Genomic DNA, 22,140 nt, shown 5'->3' with positions numbered 1-22,140 from the left:
CTTACGTTGTGTAGACGAATTTAAAGCAGGTACTTTGTCTAATTTGAATTAAGTCATGTTTTGTTGTCAATGTTTAGCTACCAGATCTTTTGAAATGAGATCAGTGCTTGACTTGGACAGGAGCTCACCGGAGCTGAGTACCGGCACCTCAAATGTCTACTGTTTGATCTCATGTTCCTCTTATAGAATATTAGCTTAACAATATTGTGGAGCTCCTGCACCTAAATATAAACAGTACCGGTACCTATTTCAGTCCAAGTCAAGTACTGAATCAGATAATTGAACAAGAAGAAATATAATATATTTTTAGAGAACAAAGAACGTGCCAGAAATGTCAAGACAATAACTTTTTGTTTCTGTTTGTCATTGTTACTACAGGACGACTAGAATTAAGTCTGAGGCCGGTAACATCAATAGTGAGGACAAACCTAGCCTCCCTGTCTCATTCCAGACTATGTCCAAACCTACATTCATTCACTGGGTCCTGATTGTAACAGTGGAGCCCAGTTTGCACTGCAGGGTCCAGAGATGGCATCAGTGAAGCTGGAAGACTGCAGTCAAACACTGGAGCTGAATGTCATCATTAAAGATGAAGAAGAAGAGAAGAAGATTGGGAAATCTGTTAATCATGGTAAGAGCAGGTTCTATCTAATTTTGTTGTTCGTTACAACTTCCCACTGTGTATGAAAAGTTGCAGTAGAACTGTTTCATGATGAACTGTTTCAATGAGAAGGTAGATGTTATTTCATGCTACTGAGACTTGCATGGTTTGACACCAGCATTGCCAGCATTTGTTTTATTCACTGGGCTATCTGGCGTGATCAGAGTATAGACTAAAGAAGTGAAGTAGACAAACTGCCAGTGTTGTACAGTTCTATGAAATTAGTTTGTGTAGTTACTAACCCTTGTGATAGTGAGTGGAGGATAATATGAAATGAGTCTGTGTAGTTACTAACCCTTGTGATAGTGAGTGGAGGATGATATGAAATGAGTCTGTGTAGTTACTAACTCTTGTGATAGTGAGTGGAGGATATGGCTCATTTATGACTTTTGCCCCTTTTTAGAATAGTTTTATTCCCCTGTATTGTACAGCCTACTGATATGAATACATATGTCACCCGGTACAGCCAGAAGAGGACTGGCCACCCCTTTGGGCCTGGTTCCTCTCTGCGTTTCTTCCAAGGTTCCTGCTTTCTAGGGAGTTTTTCCTGACCACTGTGCTTCCACATCTGCATAGGTTGCTCTTTGGGGTTTTTAGGCTGGGTTTCTGTTAAGCACTTTGTGACAACTGCTGATGTAAAAAGCGTTTATAAAATAAATTTGATTGACATGGACAGTACCAGTCAAAGATTTGGACACCTACTTATTCCAGGGTTTTCTTTATTTTTTTTACTATTTTCTACATTGTAATATAAGTGAAAACAAACTTTAAGTAACACATATGTAATCATGTAGTAACCAAAAAAGTGAGAATCTTCAAAGTAGACACCCTTTGCCTTGATAACAGCTTTGCACACTCTTAACCTGCTTCATGAGGATGTCACCTGGAATGCATTTCAATTAACAGGTGTGCCTTGTTAAAAGTTAATTTGTGGAATATCTATTCTTAGTGCGTTTTAGCCAATCAGTTGTGTCGTGGCAAGGTAGGGGTGGTATACCGAAGATAGCCCTATTTGGTAAAAGAGCAAAGCCATATGGCAAGAACAGCTCAAATAAACAAAGAGAAATGACACTCCATTACTTTAAGACATGAAAGTCAATCAATGCAGAACATTTTATAGAACTTTGAAAGTTTCTTCAAGCGCAGTTGCAAATCCATCAAGCGCTATGATGAAACTGACTCTCACGAGGACTGCCACAGGAAAGGAAGATCAAGAGTTACCTCTGCTGCAGAGGAGAAGTTCATTAGAGTTACCAGCCTTAGAAATTTCATCCCAAATAAATGCTTCAGAGTTCAAGTAACAGACACATCAACATCAACTGTTCAGAGGAGACTGCGTGAATCAGGCCTTCATGGTCGAATTGATGCAAATAAACCACTACTAAAGGACACCAATAAGAAGAGACTTGCTTGGACCAAAAAACACAAGCAATGGACATTAGACCGGGGGAAATCTGTAATTTGGTGTGATTAGTCCAAATTTGAGATTTTTGGTTCCAACCGCTTTGTCTTTGTGAGACGCAGAGTAGGTGAATGGATGATCTCTGCATGTGTGGTTCCCACCGTGAAGCATGGAGGTGTGATGGTGGGGTGCTTTGCTGGTAACACTCAGTGATTTATTTAGAATTCAAGGCACACTTAACCAGCATGGCTACCACATCAGTCTGCAGCAATATGCCATCCCATCTGGTATGGGCTTAGTGGGACTCATTTGTTTTTCAACAGGACAATGACCCAAAACACCCATCCAGGCTGTGTAAGGGCTATTTGACTTAGAATGAGAGTGATGGAGTGCTGCATCAGATGACCTGGCACAATCCCCCGACCTCAACCCAATTGAGATGGTTTGGGATGAGTTGGACCGCAGAGTGAAGGAAATGCAGCCAACAAGTGCTCAGCATATGTGGGAACTCCTTCAAGACTGTTGGAAAAGCCTTCCAGGTGAAGCTGGTTGAGAGAATGCCAAGTGTGAAAAGCTGTCATCAAGGCAAAGGGTGGCTACTTTTGAAGAATCTAAAATATATTTTGATTTGTTTAACACTTTTTTTGGTTACTACATGATGTCTTTGATGTCTTCACTTATTCTACAATGTAGAAAATGGTAAAAAATTAAGAAAAACCCTTGAATGAGTAAACGTTAGACTGGTACTGTATGTCACACACACTGACTAGTTCTTCTGATGTTGTTCACACAGGAAACCATGTTGACACATTCTCTACATCCAGAGAGCAACAGCAGGAAGGTCATAGAGCTAAGAGGTCTCATCACTGCCCACATTGTGAAGAGATTTTCCCATTTCTATCAAAGCTAAAAAATACACCTAAAAATATACACAGGAGAGAATCTGTATTCCTGTACTGACTGTGGGAAGAATTTCACAACATTAAAGGTTCTGATCGTTGATCAGAGAGTGCATGAACGGATACACACAGGAGAGAAGCCTTACTCCTGCTCTGACTGTGGAAAGAGTTTTTCTCGACTGGGCACCTTAAAAAGACACCAAGGTAAACATAAAGGACCACTGATCTGACTGTGGAAAATGTTTTAAAACAACAGATGAGCTAAAAGGTCATCAGAGAACACTGTCGTGTCTTTGGCATCATTAAACTGAAGATGAATCTTTATCAAATGACTCTCTGTAATTATTATTACGCGATTAAACTGATGAATCATGTAACTGTAATTAACTAGGAAGTCGGGGCACCAAGGAAAATATTCAGATTACAAAGTTATAATTTTCCTAATATCACTTTTCAGATATTTTCATATCTGCTCAATAGTCTTCTGATTAATGAATTCTTCTTTATTTTACCTCACATTAGTCTCATTCCAAATGTCGTAAATTGTTGGTTATCTGCACGAACCCAGCCTTCACTGAATCATCCATACATCAATTGTCTTAAATCATTTATTTACTAACTAAGTAATTCACAGAAATGCATAAAGAAACAGTAGATAGTTACAAGGAAATGATAACGGAGTTTCCCTAGTGGGATAAACCGGCATCGCGGCTTGGTGTACAAAAGGGAAGTGGGGGTCGACTGAGATAAGACAACACACAGTTGATAATTATAACAATTGAAATGCTAATCCTTTGCACATGAACGCTCACTCATTCGGGAACAATTGCAATCAATATACATATTTACGCTCAGTGTGTCGTCGGGATCTCTGTTGAAAAGTTTGTTTCTGTTGGAGAGTCTGTCCGCCCTCTCTGTCGTGGTTAGAATGGATAGTTCAGAGGGACATTCATTCATGTCATTATGGATAGATGTTTCGGCGGTTGTCGGTCTTTGCGTTCAATGATACCGAATTCCTAGCGGCAGACTAGTAATTAATATCAAAGACTTGTTCTTATTCTGTCGGTATCGATAGTCTAAGAGTTTAACCACGTGGTATGGTTAAAAGATTCAACCATCTACTCAAAACTTGGCCCTCTCGTTATCAAGGTAAGCTGGTCTGCAACCTTTGTCCTCTCGTGATTGAGAGAAACATGGTCTGGTGAGAAATTCTCACGGTGGGGGTTTTATTCGGGAGTTGCAGAAAAGGGCCTGTCCCAGGATGCCTGACCCTAACTGGGCTCATGGGCGGCCTCTGATTTAGTTAAACTAAAAAGGGAATTGGAGTTTCCTTCATTAAACAGTCCAAAATCACATTACACAATTTTACAAACTGTATCATCCTCACTCATTCATCTTATACAACAATTAGATGTAAACCTCATATCTGAGGCTATTATATAAACAGCGTTATGGTAATGTGGCCGCACCGTCTCCCATGACCTTCCCCAAGTTGTAACAAACGGACCAGTTCGTAGCTGGATTCTTCACCAATCTTTTATACCTTCTCCAGAACATATATGTTGTTCGGACCTCAAGTTCTGTGAGGTGGAAGAAATCCCTTTGTTCTCTTCTATGAAAACTCCCTCTCTATACTGTGGCCATGAGGAGATAATCTCCTCCAGGAATTTATGACCTCTCTCTGACCACTGCAGCCTAGTTGTAGGGGGCAGGGAGAGGGGGATGGGGCTTGCTGTACCCAAAGAGGGCAAAGTCATGACAACACACATAGGAGAGAATCCTTACATCAGCGCTGACTGTGCATCAAATTTCTCTCTACTGTGCCACTTAAAACGACATGAACGTATACACACAGGAGAGAAGCCTTATCACTGCACTGACTGTGAGAAGAGATTCTACAGATTGGGCCATTTAAAAAGACACCAATGTATACATAAAGGAGAGAAGCCTCATCAGTTGTCTCAGACCAGCTAAGATTAGGCACTCCACCTCATTATCTCATAAAATAATTGGCAATGTTGAATTGGATCAAATGAAGAAAGCGTAGAACACTATTGTAATCCTATTGTTTCTCACTGTGAGAGAACCGTGCAGAGGAAGTGGAGTGTTATAGAATGTTAGCCTCTCTTTACTTTACTGATCAGTGTGCACCTTGTCAGTTTTGGTGTGTTTTGTTAGTTTCTACTGTAAAGATATTGAGATTACCTTGGATTTGCCCTTAGGGTTGAATATCCTCTGTGAGGCGTCTCACAATGGAGTCTGATGGTTGACTGGATGGTACTGCTTCCCTCTGCAGTTTCCTGTGGGAATGAGCTGGTAGGACGCCTGCTCTTTCCATGACATAGACAGACCAGGTGAAAGCTATAATCCTTAATGTAGTTTTTATCATGGATTCACTATGGATCCCCATTAGCTTTCAGCAGAAAAAAAGACTGCAGTTGCAGTGGGCTAAGGAATGAAAAGACTGGACACTGGAGAATGAATTTGAACAACATTGCCTGGTCTGATGAATCCCTGTTCCTGCTGTTTCATGCTGATGGGAGGACTAGGGTATGGAGGAAACCATGAGTACATGTATCCATGCTGTGTGTCATCATTACAGGCTGGTGGTGATGGTGTGGAGTGTGTTTTCACAGCACATATTGGGCCCCTTGATAAAAGTGGAGCAACGTTTGAAAACCACAGGATATCTAAACATCATTGCCAATCAGGTGCATTCCTTCCTGGCAGCAGTGTATCCATCTGTAAATAGATTTTTTTTGCAGGATTATGCCACAAGGTTTGTCCAGGAATGGTTCCAAGAACATGACAGTGAATTCAGCTTACTGCAGTGGCCTGCCGAGTCACCAGATCTCAATCCAATTGTTCATCTGTGGCAGGAGCTATTCGGAGTATTATACTTTCCAAAATAATAACTACATGGCCAGGAAATATACCACAAATGTTGTTTTAAAGGAAATTCAACCCCTGACATACATTTTCTTTCCGGTATGAGGGTGAAGGAAGAAATCGCCCTTGGTCATTGTATTAGTTCTCACAATGATCTGGGGGGAGGGTGGATAGGAAATGCTGTTTTCAGTTTTCTGTGAGAATGAGCTGGTAGACACTACATGTATCAGAGATGGTGTGATGATCAGTTTTCACCACGCAATTTTACTATTGATGCACAGGCTATGAAATTACTACATGTTTATTAAATTGTATTTTATTATGAATGTCATTGAATTACTCCATTGATCTGACAATATAAAATAAAGTTAGACTTGAATGAATTTGTGCTGCTCAATCTCTTCTCTATCATTAAATACTAAAAATGGGTTTAAGCTAAATAATTCCTGTTTGTATGAAGCTGAAACAGGAAATTTAAATCAGCAATTCATTTGACCTCAGCACTGACATGGTTTTCCATAAGCTTTGAGACCAGATACAGTACTGCAGCTTTATTGATCTACTGAATGTCTTTGTTTACTTCATGGAATTCTAAAGAATATATATTTATCTACTCAAAACATGTCACTACACCTCTACACATCACCATGGTGACAAGCCCATTCGTTAGGCACCAGTAATTTCTACAACGCATACAAATAGATGTTTATCAGTATAAAGTGCTTGTGTTTCCTTATTAAATAAGTGTTTTATAAAGGTACCAAAGTCCAGAAACAGTATTACCCATGCAATTCAATAATGACCCAGTTACTATTGGAGAATGGAACCAGAGAGGAAGCTTGTGTTACCTTTCTCACACCACTACAGTATTAATTTCAACAGACCTTTTCCACACCCCTTTGTTAGAGCTCAATATATACCCAAATCAAATCAAGTTTATTTTATATAGCCCTTCGTACATCAGCTAATATCTCGAAGTGCTGTACAGACACCCAGCCTAAAACCCCAAACAGCAAGCAATGCAGGTGTAGAAGCACGGTGGCTAGGAAAAACTCCCTAGAAAGGCCAAGACTATATAGAGGGTCAGGATGTTGTAATGCCCAGTTGATTATGTAAATAGTCTTCTAGAACTCTGGTGGTGATGGTCCATTTGAGGGTGAGTCATTGATATGAATGTTTAGAGTGAAAGAGCTGTGAACTCTCCTGTGATGGCCCATGTCTACCACAACCTTTCCTAGTGTGTTAGTAAGCACCACAGCATTTTAGGAAGCCATTGTTGAAAATGTGTTCATACATACAGTACAATGGGAGGGGGTGGGGCTTCCACAGGGGCAGACCAGACTTCTATTTAGGACTGGGATCCTATCCAGAGTTGACAGTTAGGACAAACCCAGCCTAATGCCCAGTTGATTATGTAAAATAGTCTTGAAGACTTTAATTTAGATTTGTTTATTTCACATCCATTAAGTAGATACTAAATAACCTCACTTTTTTCAGCTTTTAAAATGTTTTATTTCATTTTCTAAAGCATTCTCACACCCAGACTTTTGACATTCTTCTATGTATTATACTTCCAAAAGTCTTTAAAAATATTTAATGCACCAGTTTAAAAAAGTGTCATGACTGTCATTACCAAATAGGCTATAATTTCTCAAATTTTCTAATTTGAGAAATTATTATGTGAACTTTATTTGAACTTACGATACACAGAATCATCTAGAATGTCAGCCTAAAATCTTCGGGCATGGACTGTCCAAGGTGTTGAGAGCGTTCCACAGGGACGCTGGTCCATGTTGACTCCAATGCTTCCTACAATTGTGTCAAGTTGGCTGGGAGTGGATCTACTCCGAATAGCTTGTTCCATCTCCTCCCACAGATGGACAATTACAGGGAATTCAGTGAGCTGAATTCACTGTAATGTTCTTGGAACCATTCCTTGACAATCCTTGTGGTACAAGGAATAATCCTGCTGAAAAAAATGAATTTGCAGATGGATACACTGCCGCCATGAAGGGATGCACCTGATTGGCAATGATGTTTAGATATTGTGGTGGAATTATTGTAATCAAAAGGAGAGACTTATACATTTCTTCAAAACAATCAAACTTTATTTAATTACTGCAGTAATGGAGCTTGTCAATGACCCTCCCGTAGGTGATTCGTTGAGAGCCCAACCAGCAGGAATAAGCCACAGCATTTTATAGCAAAGTCCATCCTCTTGGATGTTCATGACAAACAACAGATTTATGGAATGGGCCACAAGGTAAGGATTCGTATGAAAGATACTAATTTCTCATTGTGTAGAAACCAGGGTCTGGCCCCCCAACTCCACACTGGAGCCATCTCCCCCTGGTACCTAAGGACAGAAACATTAACTCATGCTATGGAATGCGGTCTTGTTAGGTTTAACTTTTACTGCCTCAGAAACCCGGATCCGGGAGCACCCCCCACCCCCCACACACTGATTAGCATAGATAGCATAGCTTCAGAAGTAGATAGTAGCATCTAAATATCATTAAATCACAAGTCCAAGACACCAGATGAAAGATACAGATCTTGTGAATAAAGCCACCATTTCAGATTTTTAAAATGTTTTACAGGGAAGACAAAATATGTAAATCTATTAGCTAAACACGTTAGCAAAATACACCACTATTCTAACTCCATCAGTTTCTTACTCCTTCAGGTGCTATCACCAATTCGGCTCAACTAAGATATTGATAGCCAATAACCTATAAAAAAAACCATCAGATGACAGTCTGATAACATATTCATGGTATAGGATAGTTTTTGTTATAAAAAAGTGCATATTTCAGGTAGAAATCACAGTTTACAATTGCACCGACCATCACAAATCCACTAGAATTACTAGATAGAGCAACGTGTATGACCAATTTACTCATCATAAAACATTTCATAAAAATAGACAAAGCATAGCAATGGAAAGACCCAGTTCTTGTGATTTCAGACCATATTTCAGATTTTCTAAGCGTTTTTCAGCGAAAACACAATAAATCGATAAGTTAGCATACTACATGTTCCAACGTTACCAGAGCATCGATTCCAGCCAAAGAGCGCTATAACGTAACCACCGCCAAAAGATATTAATTTTTTCACTAACCTTCTCAGAATTCTTCCGATGACACTCCTGTAACATCATTTTACAACATACATATACAGTTTGTTCGAAAAGGTGCATATTTAGCCATACAAAACCGTGGTTACACAATGAAAATACTAGGAAATCAAGCCTCAATATGTCTGACGTCATCTATCAGAGTGATCTAGTTTAATTAAAAGCTAATCATATACTTGACTAAAAAATACAGGGTTGACAGGAATCGAAAGACAAATTAGTTCTTAATGCAACCGCTGATTTACATTTTTAAAATTATCCTTACTTTTCAATACAGGGTTGGCCAAGTGAAGCTATACCAAACAAAATGGCGATGTATGCGTTTAAAATATTTCGACAGAAACACGGTTTATCATATTAAATATTGCTTACTTTGAGCTGATCTTCCATCATATTCTTGGGCAATGTATCCTTTCTATGTTATAAACGTCTTTTGGTCGATAGATGTCCTCTGTCCTTCGAAATGTCCACTAACAACGACCGAGACCGCGAAACGTTCCCAAAGCTAGAAAGTGCACGACAAATAAATTCCTCAGAATCGCACTAAACGGATATAAATTGCTATAAAACGGTTAAAATTCACTACCTTATGATGTTTTTAACAACTATAACGACTGAAAACATGACCGGAGAAATACTGCTGGTTAGAAAACGATTTGGAACGAGGCAGGTCCGATGGCCTTCACGCTTGAGGCGCACGTTGAGAAAGAGGGGTCTCTGTACATTTTTGTCATTTATAATGGCTGTGAACGTCCCATAGAGTTCATTGAAAACGTGATGACGTACAGACACCCAGAGGAAGACGTAGGTAGTGTCGGTTTCTTCATAGCATTCACTGTGGCCTTATAAACAGACCCCAGATCAGAGGTAAAAATTTCTGAAATCTGAACCCTGTCATGAAAAGTGCTGTAGAAATTGTTCTGTACCACTCAGAGACAAAATTTCAACTCCTATAGAAACTATAGACTGTTTTCTATCCAATAATAACAATAATATGCATATTGTACGATCAAGAATTGAGTACGAGGCAGTTTAATTTGGAAATGTAAAAAAAAAAATAATGCTAACAGCTCCCCCTATTGACAAAAGGTTTTAACAACCCAAGACAACGTAAATCTTCTGTCAGTGTTAAATCTCCCAGAGGCCCATTTTCAGTTCACACAGAAACCATAGAGTTATAAGAACCCTCTATTCTGTTGCATAAAACAACCATTTGATAAAATTAAACTATAACATAATCTTGCAATTTTGCTCTCACAATATCCTGTGGCATTCAAGCATTGCTCAACTTTTATCAAGGGGCCCAATGTGTTCCCTGAAAACACACCCCAGCCATCACACCACCAGCCTGCAATGCTGATATACGGCATGGATGCAGGCAGTGGTGTAAAGTACTTAGGTAAAAATTATTTAAAGAACTACTTTAGTAGTTTCTGTACTTTACTATTTATATTGTTGACAACTTTTATTTCACTAAATTCCTAAAGAAAATAATGTACTTTTTACTCCATACATTTTCCCTGACACCCAAAAGTACTCGTTACATTGTTTAGGATTAGCAGGACAGAAAGTGGTCCAATTCACGCACTTATCAAGATAACATCCCTGGTCATCCCTACTGCCTCTGATCTGGCGGACTCACTAAACACAAATGCTTCATTCGTAAATTATGTCTGAGTGTTGGAGTGAGCCCCTGGCTATCCGTAATATAAAAAAACAGTTGTGCAGTCTGGTTTGCTTAATTTAAGGAATTTGAAATTATTCATACTTTTACTTTTGAAGAAGTATATTTTAGCAATTACTTTTACTTTTGATACATAAGTATATTTACATCCAAAAGCTTTTAGACTTTGACTGAAGTAGTATTTTACTGGGTGACTCACTTTTACGTGAGTCATTTTTTATTAAGGTATCATTAAATTCACTCAAGTATGACAGTTAGGTATTTTTTCCACCACTGGATGCATGTACTCGTGGTTTCCTAAATACTTTAGCCGTCCCATCAGTGTGAAACAGCAGGAACTGGGATTCATCAGACCAGGCAACAGTTTTCCAATTTTTCCAGTGTCCAGGGTTTTCATTCCTTAGCCCACCTGGTCTGTCTCATGGAAAGAGCAGGTGTCCTTAATGTTTTTTTTGTTTTTTTTCTCACAATAGTGTTCTATGCTTAATTTGATCCAATTCAATGTTGGCAATTATTTAATGACATGAGAATGAAGTGGAGTGTCTAATCTTAGCTGGTCTGAGAGAACTGATGAGGCTTCTCTCTTATGTATACATTGGTGTCTTTTTAAAATGGCCCAATCTGTAGAATATCTTCTCACAGTCAGTGCTTTGATAAGGCTTCGGTCAAGTGTGTATCCGTTGGTGTGTCTTTACATTTCCCAATCGGGAGAAACTCTTGCCACAATAAGAGCAGGAGTAAGGCTTCTCTCCAGTGTGTGTTCTGACAAACTTTTAGGTCAGTTGATGCTGTGAAACATTTTACACAATCAGAGCAGGATTAAGTCTTCACTCCTGTATGCATACGTTCATGTGTTTTTAAGTCCCCCAGTTTAGAGAACCTCTTTCCACAGTCAGAGCAGGAGTAAGGCTTCTCTCTTGTATGTGTTCTCTGATGAACTTTTTGATCAGATGATGTTTTGAAGCATTTTTCACAGTAAAAGCAGGAGTAAGGCTTCTCTCCTGTATGTACACGTTCATGTGTTTTTAATTCGCCCAGTTGAGAGAAACTCTTTCCACAGTCAGAGCAGGAGTAAGGCTTCACTCCTGTATGTATACGTTCGTGTCTATTTAAGTGGCCCAGTTGAGAGAACCTCTTTCCACAGTCAGAGCAGGAGTAAGGCTTCTCTCCTGTGTGTGTTCTCTGATGAACTTTTTGCTCAGTTGATGTTTTGAAGCATTTTTCACAGTCAGAGCAGGAGTAAGGCTTCACTCCTGTGTGTATAAATTCATGTGTTTTTAAGTCGCCCAGTTGAGAGAAACTCTTTCCACAGTCAGAGCAGGTGTAAGGCTTTTCTCCTGTGTGATTTCTCTGATGAACTTTTAGAGCAGTTGATCTTTTGAAGCATTTTTCACAGTCAGAGCAGGAGTAAGGCTTCTCTCCTGTGTGTGTTCTCTGATGAACCTTTAGGTTAGTTGATGTTTTGAAGCATTTTTCACAGTAAAAGCAGGAGTAAGGCTTCTCTCCTGTGTGATTTCTCTGATGAACTTTTTGCTCAGTTGATGTTTTGAAGCATTTTTCACAGTCAGAGCAGGAGTAAGGCTTCTCTCCTGTGTGTGTTCTCTGATGAACTTTTTGCTCAGTTGATGTTTTGAAGCATTTATCACAGTCAGAGCAGGAGTACGGCTTCTCTCCTGTATGTATACGTTCATGTATTTTTAAGTCACCCAGTTGAGAGAAACTCTTTCCACAGTCAGAGCAGGAGTAAGGCTTTTCTCCTGTGTGTGTTCTCTGATGAACTTTTAGAGCAGTTGATCTTTTGAAGCATTTTTCACAGTCAGAGCAGGAGAAAGGCTTCTCTCCTGTATGTACACGTTCATGTGTTTTTAAGTTGTACAGTTTAGAGAAACTCTTTCCACAGTCAGAGCAGGAGTAAGGCTTCGCTCCTGTGTGCATACGTTCATGTCTTTTTAAGTGGCCCAGTCGAGAGTAAATCTTTCCACAGTCAGGGCAGGAGTAAGGCTTCTCTCCAGGGTGCACTCTCTGATGAACTGTCAGAGACCTTGATGTTGTGAATCTCTTCCCACAGTCAGTACAGGAATACGGATTCTCTCCTGTGTGTATTTTTAGGTGTATTTTTAGCTTTGATAGAATTGGGAAAATCTCCTCACAATGTGGGCAGTGGTGAGACCTCTTAGCTCTGTGATCTTCCTGCTGTTTCTCTCTGAATGTAGAGAATGTCTCAACATGGTCTCCTGTGTGAACAACATCAGAAGAACCAGTCAGTTGTGTGATATACACTACAGGTCAAAAGTTTTAGAACACCTACTCATTCAAGGGTTTTTCTTTATTTTTACTATTTTCTACATTGTATAATAGTGAAGACATCAAAACACACACATGGAATCATGTATTAACCAAAAAAGTGTTAAACAAATCAAAAGACATTATAATTGAGATTCTTCAAATAGCCACCCTTTGCCTTGATGACAGCATTGCACAATATTGTTATTCTCTTACCTTGAGAAAGTGATTTCCCAATCTTATCTTCTTCGTCTTTAATGCTGACATTCAGCTCCATTGTTTGACTGCAGTCTTCCAGCTTCACTGATGTCATCTCTGGATCTTGCGGTGCAAACTGGGCTCCACTGTCACAATCAGGACTCAGTGACTGTAGGTTTGGACTCAGTGTGGAAGGAGAGAGGCAGGCTGGGTATGTCCTCACTGTTGATGTTACCGGCCTCAGACTTAATTCTAGTTGTCCTGTAGTAACATTGAGAAACAGACAGAAAGTTGTCTTGACAGTTCTGGCACTTTATTCTAAAAATATATATATTTATTCTAGTTAAATGATCTATTTCAGTGCTTGACTTGGACTGAAATAGGTGCTGGTACTCATTTTTAGGTGCAGGAGCTCCAAAATACTGTTAATATTCTGTCCAAGTGAAGCACTGATCTCATTTCAATAGATCAGGTAGATAAGCATCTAGAACAAAGCATGAATTCATTACAATTAGACAAAGTACCTGCTTTAAATTAGTCTACACAAAGTGCACTTAACCTCTAGTAGAGTTTCCCAAATTTTCATAAATGACTAAAAACCATTTAGTACAAGGTTGCAGTATATGTTTTAGGCAGCACTATGTACTACTTTCCTGAATAACCTTGTCTTTACTGTATTATTTCAATGAAAAACCAATTGTATTTCACATTCACACCATAGTAACATTTATAGATAAATATAGAAACATCTTAATGTGTCTGAATATTAGTACACATGTAGAAAACTGATAATCATTACATTCAGCTTTAAAACTAGTGTGACCGTGAAATTGTCTCTCTGCACCAGCACTGCCTGCACTGAAGTCTGTTGACGCAGACAGAGTGAACAGCTCCATTTTACCAGCTTGTGAATTTTACACAAAACCAATAACATGCTAAACAAACTCAGAAATCTTAAATAAATAGATTGAATGGATGTACATAATTTCCTCAGACAAACTGTCGTGGAAAATTGCAAGATTGTTATAATGCTTGTATTGCATTATAATGGTTGTTTTATTTGACAGAATAGAGTATTCTGTTAACTATTGTGTGTGTTCCACTGAGGATGGGCCTCTATGAGATAGCACTGACAGAGGAGATTTACGATGTCTTTAGATGATAAAACCTAAAGAGCATTACAGATAACATGAGGTAATGTTTTTGTGCTATGAAGTACCAGGAACGAGATTAGAACCTCGTCTTAGGGACCAAACTGAACGATAATTTATAGCGAATGCTATCTGGCTATGGGATACTCCTCTCTCTCAAGTAAAAGTCTTTCTTTGTGAACTGTTCCTAAGATCTGTGGTTCGTCATGTAAGTTGAGAGGGGTGTATCTTGCCTATAAAAGATCTTTGTACTTTTCTGTTGTGACTTTTCAATGGTTCATTAGAGATAGCGCATCATTGAAAGTCAAAGGCTATTGCAAAGCTCTTATTATTAAAGATGTAGTTTAAGTATTACTCTGACTGGTGTGTGAAGTTTAACTCTCCTCATTTGGTAAAGCAGAAATATGCCACCACAAAACCCAAAGTATCTAACGTTAGCTATGTGACTTGTAAAATAGTTTCACGTTCTTCACTCAGTTTGACACAACACATCAAACCTTTACCAAACGTGATAATACCTTAACGGATGTTACCTAGCATGGTATGCCATGTTCTTTCGATAATAGGAAGTTTAAACCTGCTATTACATACCTGTAGTAATACATAGAAACCAACACAAAGGTTCTTGACGTCACAGTTCTGGCTCTTTCTTTATTCTGAAGAATGGTGCGTGCCTGCCTGGACCTTACTGTTCTCCCACTACCACAGTGCAGCCACAGATAGAACAATGAGACAGATATTTCACTGGATGTAGGAATGTGAAGCATCTGCTTAGCGTTTCCACTCACCAACAAATATGGCTGGCAGTGGGAGAATATAGATTTTGGCCGACATTCTGCAAATGTTCTAATCGATGAAACATCTGATCTTAACTTCTTACGGATCATTGGGACGCTACCACCTCGACAACATCAGGGGAAATTGCAGAGTGCGAAATTCAAAATACAAAAGTAGTAATATTAAACATTCATGAAAATACAAGTGTTATACACCATTCTTTAGCTTAGAATCTTGGTAATTCAACCGCTTTGTCCCGATTTACAAAAGACTTTACGGCGAAAGCATAGCATTTGATCATCTGAGGCCCAAAGGGTCCCAGTTACACAATGAATGGTCGTTTTGTTCGATAAAGTCCTTTAAAGATGTCCGTTTATTTGGCGTGTTTGATTCTGAAACACACCTGTTCCAACTCTCCTAACATGCCTACAAAGGAATCTAAAAGGTTACCTGTAAACTTTGTCCAAACAACGTTTCTAATCCAAACTCAGGTACCCTAATATGTAAATAATCGATAAAATGTAAGACAGAATATACTGTGTTCAATACCGGAGAAAAAAACGAGGAGCGCGCACGCATTCACGCGCGCCAAAAGACTAGAGTCCTTCTGAGGGATACATCGAAAGAATAAGAATACTTCTTCAGTTTTCAAAAAACAATCATGAAACAATTTCTAAAGATGGTTGACATCTAGTGGAAGCCATAGAAACTGCAATCTGGGTCCTAATTATTAGACTTTCCCATAGAAAAGCATTGAAAAGTCCAATGACCTCAAAAAAAAATTCCTGGATGGATTGTCCTCGGGGTTTCACCTGCCAAATCAGTTCTGTTATACCCACAGACAATATTTTAACAGTTTTAGAACCTTCAGGGTGTTGTCTATCCAAGGCGGTATTTTGACGTCCGGATGAAAAGCGTGCCCAAAGTAAACTGCCTGCTACTCAGGCCCAGAAGCTAGGATATGCATATAATTGGTAGTTTTGGATAAAAAAAACTCAAAAGTTTCTAAAACTGAGGATAAACCATTTTTTTTAAATGATAAAATCAGCATACCACTGATTTCAATGCCTTTTATAATAGGGCGAAATCTGTGGGCTGTTTTTGACCATTCTCACCATCCTTCGCCTTTGCCTCTCCGATATTTTACTTGGCCTGCCACTTCTGGCCTTAACAAGAACTGTGTCTGTGGTCTTCCATTTCCTCACTATGTTCCTCACAGTGGACACTGACAGCTTAAATCTCTGCGATAGCTTTTTGTAGCCTTCCTCTAAACCATAATGTTGAACAATCTTTGTTTTCAGGTCATTTGAGAGTTGTTTTGAGGCCCCCATGTTGCCACTCTTCAGAGGAGAGTCAAAGAGAACAACAACTTGCAATTGGCCACCTTAAATACCTTTTCTCATGATTGGATGCACTTGTCTATGAAGTTCAAGGCTTAATGAGCTCACCAAACCAATTGTGTGTTACAATTAATCAGTGCTAAGTAGTTACAGGTATTCAAATAAACAGAATGACAAGGGTGCCCACATTTTTGCATAGCCTATTTTTCACATGTGATTTAATTTCATACAACTTAATATTGCTACACTAAAAATCTTTGTCTGGACAATACCCCAGTACTCAGCTTTTATTAGAAAATTAATGGCATGCCACTGTGATCATTTTCTGTGACGACAGAGTAAATTATTATGCAGCCTCAGAGGGTTTTGACAGATTACATTGCATAACCACGATTTGTGATGCTAAATATGCACATTTTCGAACAAACTCTATATGCATTGTGTAATATGATGTTACAGGACTGTCATCTGAAGAATTCTGAGAAGGTTAGTGAAAAAATTAATATATTTTGGTGGCGATAACGTTATCGCCCCTTTTGCCTTGATTTAATGCTGGTGTGATGTTAGCTCATGTGGTATGCTAATATAACGATATATTGTGTTTTCGCTGTAAAACCTGAAAAAAAAAAAAAATTCTGAAATATTGTCTGGATTCACAAGATCTGTGTCTTTCGATTGCTGTAGACTGTGTATTTTTCAGAAATGTTTTAGGATGAGTATTTTGGTAATTGACGTCGGTCTCTGTAATTATTCCGGCTGCTTCCAACGCTATTTCAGATTGCAGCTGCAATGTAGAACTGTGATTTATACCTGAAATATGCACATTTTTCTAAAAAAACATATCCTATACCATAAATATGTTATCAGACTGTCATCTTATGAAGTTGTTTCTTGGTTAGTGGCTATATATATCTTTATTTAGTCGAATTAGTGATAGCTACTGATGCAGGAAAAAAATGGTGGAGAAAAAAAGTGGTGTCTTTTGCTATCGTGGTTAGCTAATAGATTTACATATTGTGTCTTCCCTGTAAAACATTTTAAAAATCAGAAATGATGGCTGGATTCACAAGATCTGTATCTTTCATCTGGTGTCTTGGACTTGTGATTTAATGATATTTAGATGCTTGTATTTACTTGTGACGCTATGCTAGGCTATGCTAGTCAGCTTTTTTACTGTGGGGGGTGCTCCCGGATCCGGGATGAGTACCAAGTAAAAGTTAAATGAAAAAAGTTTGGAACCACCAATAATTTTTCTAGCGAGAATTTTTCAGCTGGCCACCTGGCCAAACTGTGATATCGGGGGAGAAGGACCTTGGTCAGGGAGGTGACTGGGGGACTAATCAGGATCGAGTGAAAAGATGAAAGGAGCAAAATACAGAGAGATCCTTGATGAAAACCTGCTCCAGAGTGCTCAGGAACTCTGACTGTGGCGAAGGTTCACCTTCCAACAGGACAACGACCCTAAATACACAGCCAAAACAACGCAGAAGTGGCTTCGGGACAAGTCTCTGAATGTCCTTGAGTGGCTCAGTCAGAGCCCAGACTTGAACATCTCTGGAGAGACCAGAAAATAGCTGTGCGGCGACACTCCCCATCTAACCTGACAGAGCTTGAGAGGATCTGCAGAGAATAATGGGAGAAACTCCCAAAATACAGGTGTGTCAAGCTTGTAGCGTCATACACAAGAAGACTCGAGTCTGTAATTACTGCCAAAAGGTGCTTCAACAAAGTACTGAGTAAAGGGTCTGAATACTTATGTAAATGTAATATAACATTGATTTAAAAAAAAGTTGTATAATTTTGTTAAAATTTCTAAAAACCTGTGCTTGCTTTGTCATTATGGGGTAGTGTGTAGATTGATGAGGGAAAAAACGATTTAATATATTTTATAATAAGGCTGTAACGTAACAAAAAGTCAAGGGGTCTGAATAATTTTCCAATGCACTGTGTGCTGAATCCTTTCAGCAAGGTTGCTTCCCCTCCTCTCTAAGGAGTGTTTTACTCTCATTCTGAAGCCTGATAAATCCAACAAAATGTGAAAGTTAGACCGATTTCTCTTCTGAAATCCGACTCAAGAATTAGTGCTGAAGCCTTAGCCAGGATATTGGACAGAGTGCTCCCATATCTAATACACAAAGACCAAAATGGCTTTGTGAAAAACCCTCAAGGTTTTCACAATGTGAGGAGAGTACTAAACATAGGGGACCCTTCACATGTGCACTGATACTGCCATACTCTCACTTGATGCAGAGAAGGCATTCCATAGAGTTGAGTGGTCTTATTTCAAGTGCTTAAGAGATTTGGGAACTACTTCGGTAAATGGATTAAGATATGATATACAGACCCCACTGCAGAAGTTGCAACTAACAACTTGTTTTCACAATTTTTTCTGCTTTTTAGGGGGATGAGACAAGGATGTCCGGCCAGTCCAGGGCTCTTTCTTTTAGCTATAAAATCCTTTGCCATTGCAGTAAGGGCCCAACCGTCAATTAGCGGAATTAAAACATCAGATTTCGAACATCGAGTGGCCCTGTATGCTGATGATACCCTCTTATTCCTAACAGATCTAAAGAACTCTTCCCTCTCTAATGTTTTTATTTAACCTTTATTTTAAAAAAGCCTATTGAGACCCAGAGTCTCTTTTTCAAGGGAGACCTGGCCAAGAAGGCAGCAACAATCAATACATTACATAATTAAAAACATACAACAACATGATCCAGCCCCCCCAAAAAAGCATCCCATCAATATTTAAAATTCATTCAGTGGATCTAACATATCTAGTTGAAGCATGGATTGTAGACTATTCCATGACTCTGGTGCACAAGAAGAGAAAGTAGTCTTGCCTAATACTGTGAATGTCCTGGGGATTTTGAGTAGCAACCACCTAGCAGACTGGGTATGGTAACTGCTGGTGGTGAAGGAGACCATACTACAGAGGTAAAGAGGGAGTTTACCCAAAAGGGCTTTGTAGATGAACACATATAAATATATCTTTCTGTGCATATAAAGTGAGGTCCAATCTACTATTTAGTACAAGGTGCAATGGTGGGTGAGTGACTTGGCATTTGTAATAAAGTGCAAGGATGCATGATAAACAGAGTCCAGTTTCTGTAAGACAGAGGAGGCTGCATGCATATACAACAAGTCACCATAATCAACAACAGAGAGAAAATTTAAGCAGCTTTGTCACAAGATTATCCACATGAACTTTGAAGGACAACTTGTCATCCAACCAAATAGCTAGGTATTTGTAGGATGACACTTTTTTTCAATGGATAAGCCAGCAGATGTGACAATGCTAACCTTCTCTGGCAGAGTTCTAGCTCTGGGAAAGGTCATGAATTTAGTTTTTTGTACATTCAAGACCAGTTTGAGACCATAAAGGGAGGCCTGCAGTGACTGAAAAGCAGTCTGGAGCTCTTCAACAGCCTGAACCAGAGAAGCACATGAATATATGACTGTATCATCTGCAAATAGATGTAACTTTGCTGGTTGCATCCCATTTCCCAAATCATTAATAAAAATTGAGAACACTGGAGCTAAAATGGAACCCTGGGACACTTCTATTAATCTCAAGAAAGCTTGACTTGTGATTGTCAGTATATACACAGTGTTCTGTCAGAAAGATAATTCCTAAACCAATTTAGTGCCCCTTCACAGAGACCAATGTCTCTGAGTCTAGCTAGCAACAATTCATGGTCAACTGAATCAAAGGCCTTTAATAAACCCACAAACAGAAAAGCCAGACTGAACCCCGCTCAGTATGTTCTTTTTAACTGTGAGTTCACTAGGGATTCATAGACTTTGGCCAGGATAGGGAGTTTGGAGATAGGACGATAGTTATTAGCATCTGAGGGATCTCCACCCTTTAGCAGTGGGAGGACATAAGCTGATATCCAAATGCTGGGTATGGAATTGGTCAAGAGACTCAAGTTGAAAATGTGAGCCACAGGTTCAGTAATAATACCGGCTGCTATCTTTAAGGAGGTAAGAGTCCAGGTTGCCTGCAGACTTTTTAGTGTCTATGGCCTTTAGTGCTTTATAGACATCAGTATAAGAAACAGGCTCAAAGTTAAAATGGTTCACATGAGGGCCTATATCATAGTTGACTGTAACAGAGCTTACATTAGAGGCCTGGGCCCCACCATTATCAAAAACTGAACCAGCATATATGAAGTGCTTGTTAAAACCTCTACAATATGGGCTTTATCTTTCACATCATTAGAATCCATCATTAAATGGTCAGGAAGGTCAGAGGATACATTAGAACCTGACACTGATTGTTTAGCTTCCAGAACTTGGTAGGGTTGTTTAGGTTCTCTGTGACTACATTTAAATAGTAATCTGATTTGGACTTCCTGATCAAACCTGTGCATGTGTTTCTTAGCGCTCTGAAGGAGGCCCAGTCAACAGGAGCTTCTGTATGTCTAGTTTGACTCCAAGATATATTTCTCATTCTAATTCATTGTGCCAAGTTATCTGAAAACCAGGGAGTGTCCCTTCCACTGATTCTACATTTCTTCACAGGGGCAGGCTTATCACAAATGGACACAAATTTCATATAAAAATAGTCCCAGGCAGTGTCAACATCGGGAATCAGACTTACTCTGTCAATATTACGGTACAGATCATGTAAGAAGGCTTGCTCATCAAACTGTCTAAAATGTATTTTCTAAACATAATGGGGTTTGGCTTTGGTCATGTTTGTATTTCTAACACAAGCAATAGCACAGTGATCACTGACATTACAGAATAATCCAGTTGATGTGTATTTGTGAGGGGTATTCGTTAGAACAATGTCCAATAGAGTTGATTTGTTAGGTGCTCTGGGATTCGGTCTGGTCGGCACATTAATTAATTGAGCGAGATCCAGAGAGTCACACAGTTCTTTAAATAAGTCTGATACAGATGTAAGCATGTTCCAGTTCAAATCTCCCAAAAGAATGAATTCAGAGTCATTTAACTTGTGCAGGACATCAGAAAGAGTTTAGTGTGTCTCCCGAAGCCGGTCTGTAGCAGCCGACTACAGTGATGTGGGAGTCCTTACATACTTTCACTTTATCCGCAAGCAATTCAAAATGTTTGGCTTTGGTAATCGAGAGAATTTCAGAGGTGTTAAACTCAGATTTAACATAAATTGCAACCCCTCCTCCTTTACTCATCCGATCAGCTCTAAAAACCATGTACCCATCTGTCATGACGTTGTCTGCTTGGGTATTGCAAACCCCATCCCCCTCTCCCTGCCTCTCCCGTTCCTCCTTCAACCCATGCTGTGATCACAGAGAGACGTCGTAAATTCCTGAGAATCTCCTCATGGCTAAACAGTATTAGAGAGAGGGTAAACTTTCAGGACAAAGAGGTTTCTTCCACCTCACAGAACTTGAGGTACGAACAGATTTCATGTTCCGGAAAAAGTATTAAAGATCGGTGAAGATCCCAGCTATTAACATGTCCATTTGTCCCCATGTGAGAAACTCATGAGAGACGGGGTGGCTACATTACCATACCACTGTTTATATAATAACCTCAGATATGAGGTTTACATCTGTTTGTTGTATAAAATGAATGAGTGAGTATGATACTGTTTGTATAATTGTGTAATAAGAGTTTGGACTGTTTAATGAAGAAAAATACAAATCCCTTTTGTATTTGAACTAAATCCAAGGACCGCCCCTGAGCCCAGTACGGGTCAGACATCCAAGGACAGCCCCTTCCTGCTA

At 39.2% G+C, this 22,140-nt stretch overlaps 2 protein-coding genes across 5 annotated transcripts in view; one reads left to right on the top strand and one right to left on the bottom strand.

Moving 5' to 3' along the window:
• Positions 1-3,286, top strand: part of LOC139533043 (zinc finger protein 658B-like) — a 147,595-nt gene extending 144,309 nt beyond the window's left edge. The window contains exons 3-4 of one of the 2 annotated variants that reach the window (XM_071331239.1): positions 379-631; positions 2,857-3,286. In XM_071331239.1, the coding sequence (XP_071187340.1) occupies positions 379-488 (110 nt within the window). In that variant the 3' untranslated portion in view covers positions 489-631; positions 2,857-3,286. Of the gene's footprint in view, positions 1-378; positions 632-2,856 lie in introns of those variants that run through there. The other variant, XR_011666681.1, reaches the window with a different exon arrangement.
• A 4,651-nt stretch (positions 3,287-7,937) lies between these two features.
• Positions 7,938-22,140, bottom strand: part of LOC139533039 (zinc finger protein ZFP2-like) — a 319,515-nt gene continuing 305,312 nt past the window's right edge. For 2 of the 3 annotated variants that reach the window (XM_071331221.1, XM_071331222.1), the window contains 2 exons: positions 13,171-13,413; positions 10,851-12,905 (listed from right to left, as the gene is read on the bottom strand). In XM_071331221.1, the coding sequence (XP_071187322.1) occupies positions 11,491-12,905; positions 13,171-13,413 (1,658 nt within the window). In that variant the 3' untranslated portion in view covers positions 10,851-11,490. Of the gene's footprint in view, positions 8,208-10,850; positions 12,906-13,170; positions 13,414-22,140 lie in introns of those variants that run through there. The other variant, XM_071331226.1, reaches the window with a different exon arrangement.

The sequence above is a fragment of the Salvelinus alpinus genome, chromosome 10, assembly GCF_045679555.1.
Source record: "Salvelinus alpinus chromosome 10, SLU_Salpinus.1, whole genome shotgun sequence".
Classification (NCBI taxonomy): domain Eukaryota; kingdom Metazoa; phylum Chordata; class Actinopteri; order Salmoniformes; family Salmonidae; genus Salvelinus; species Salvelinus alpinus.
This window is presented reverse-complemented; position numbering and strand designations above follow the sequence as displayed.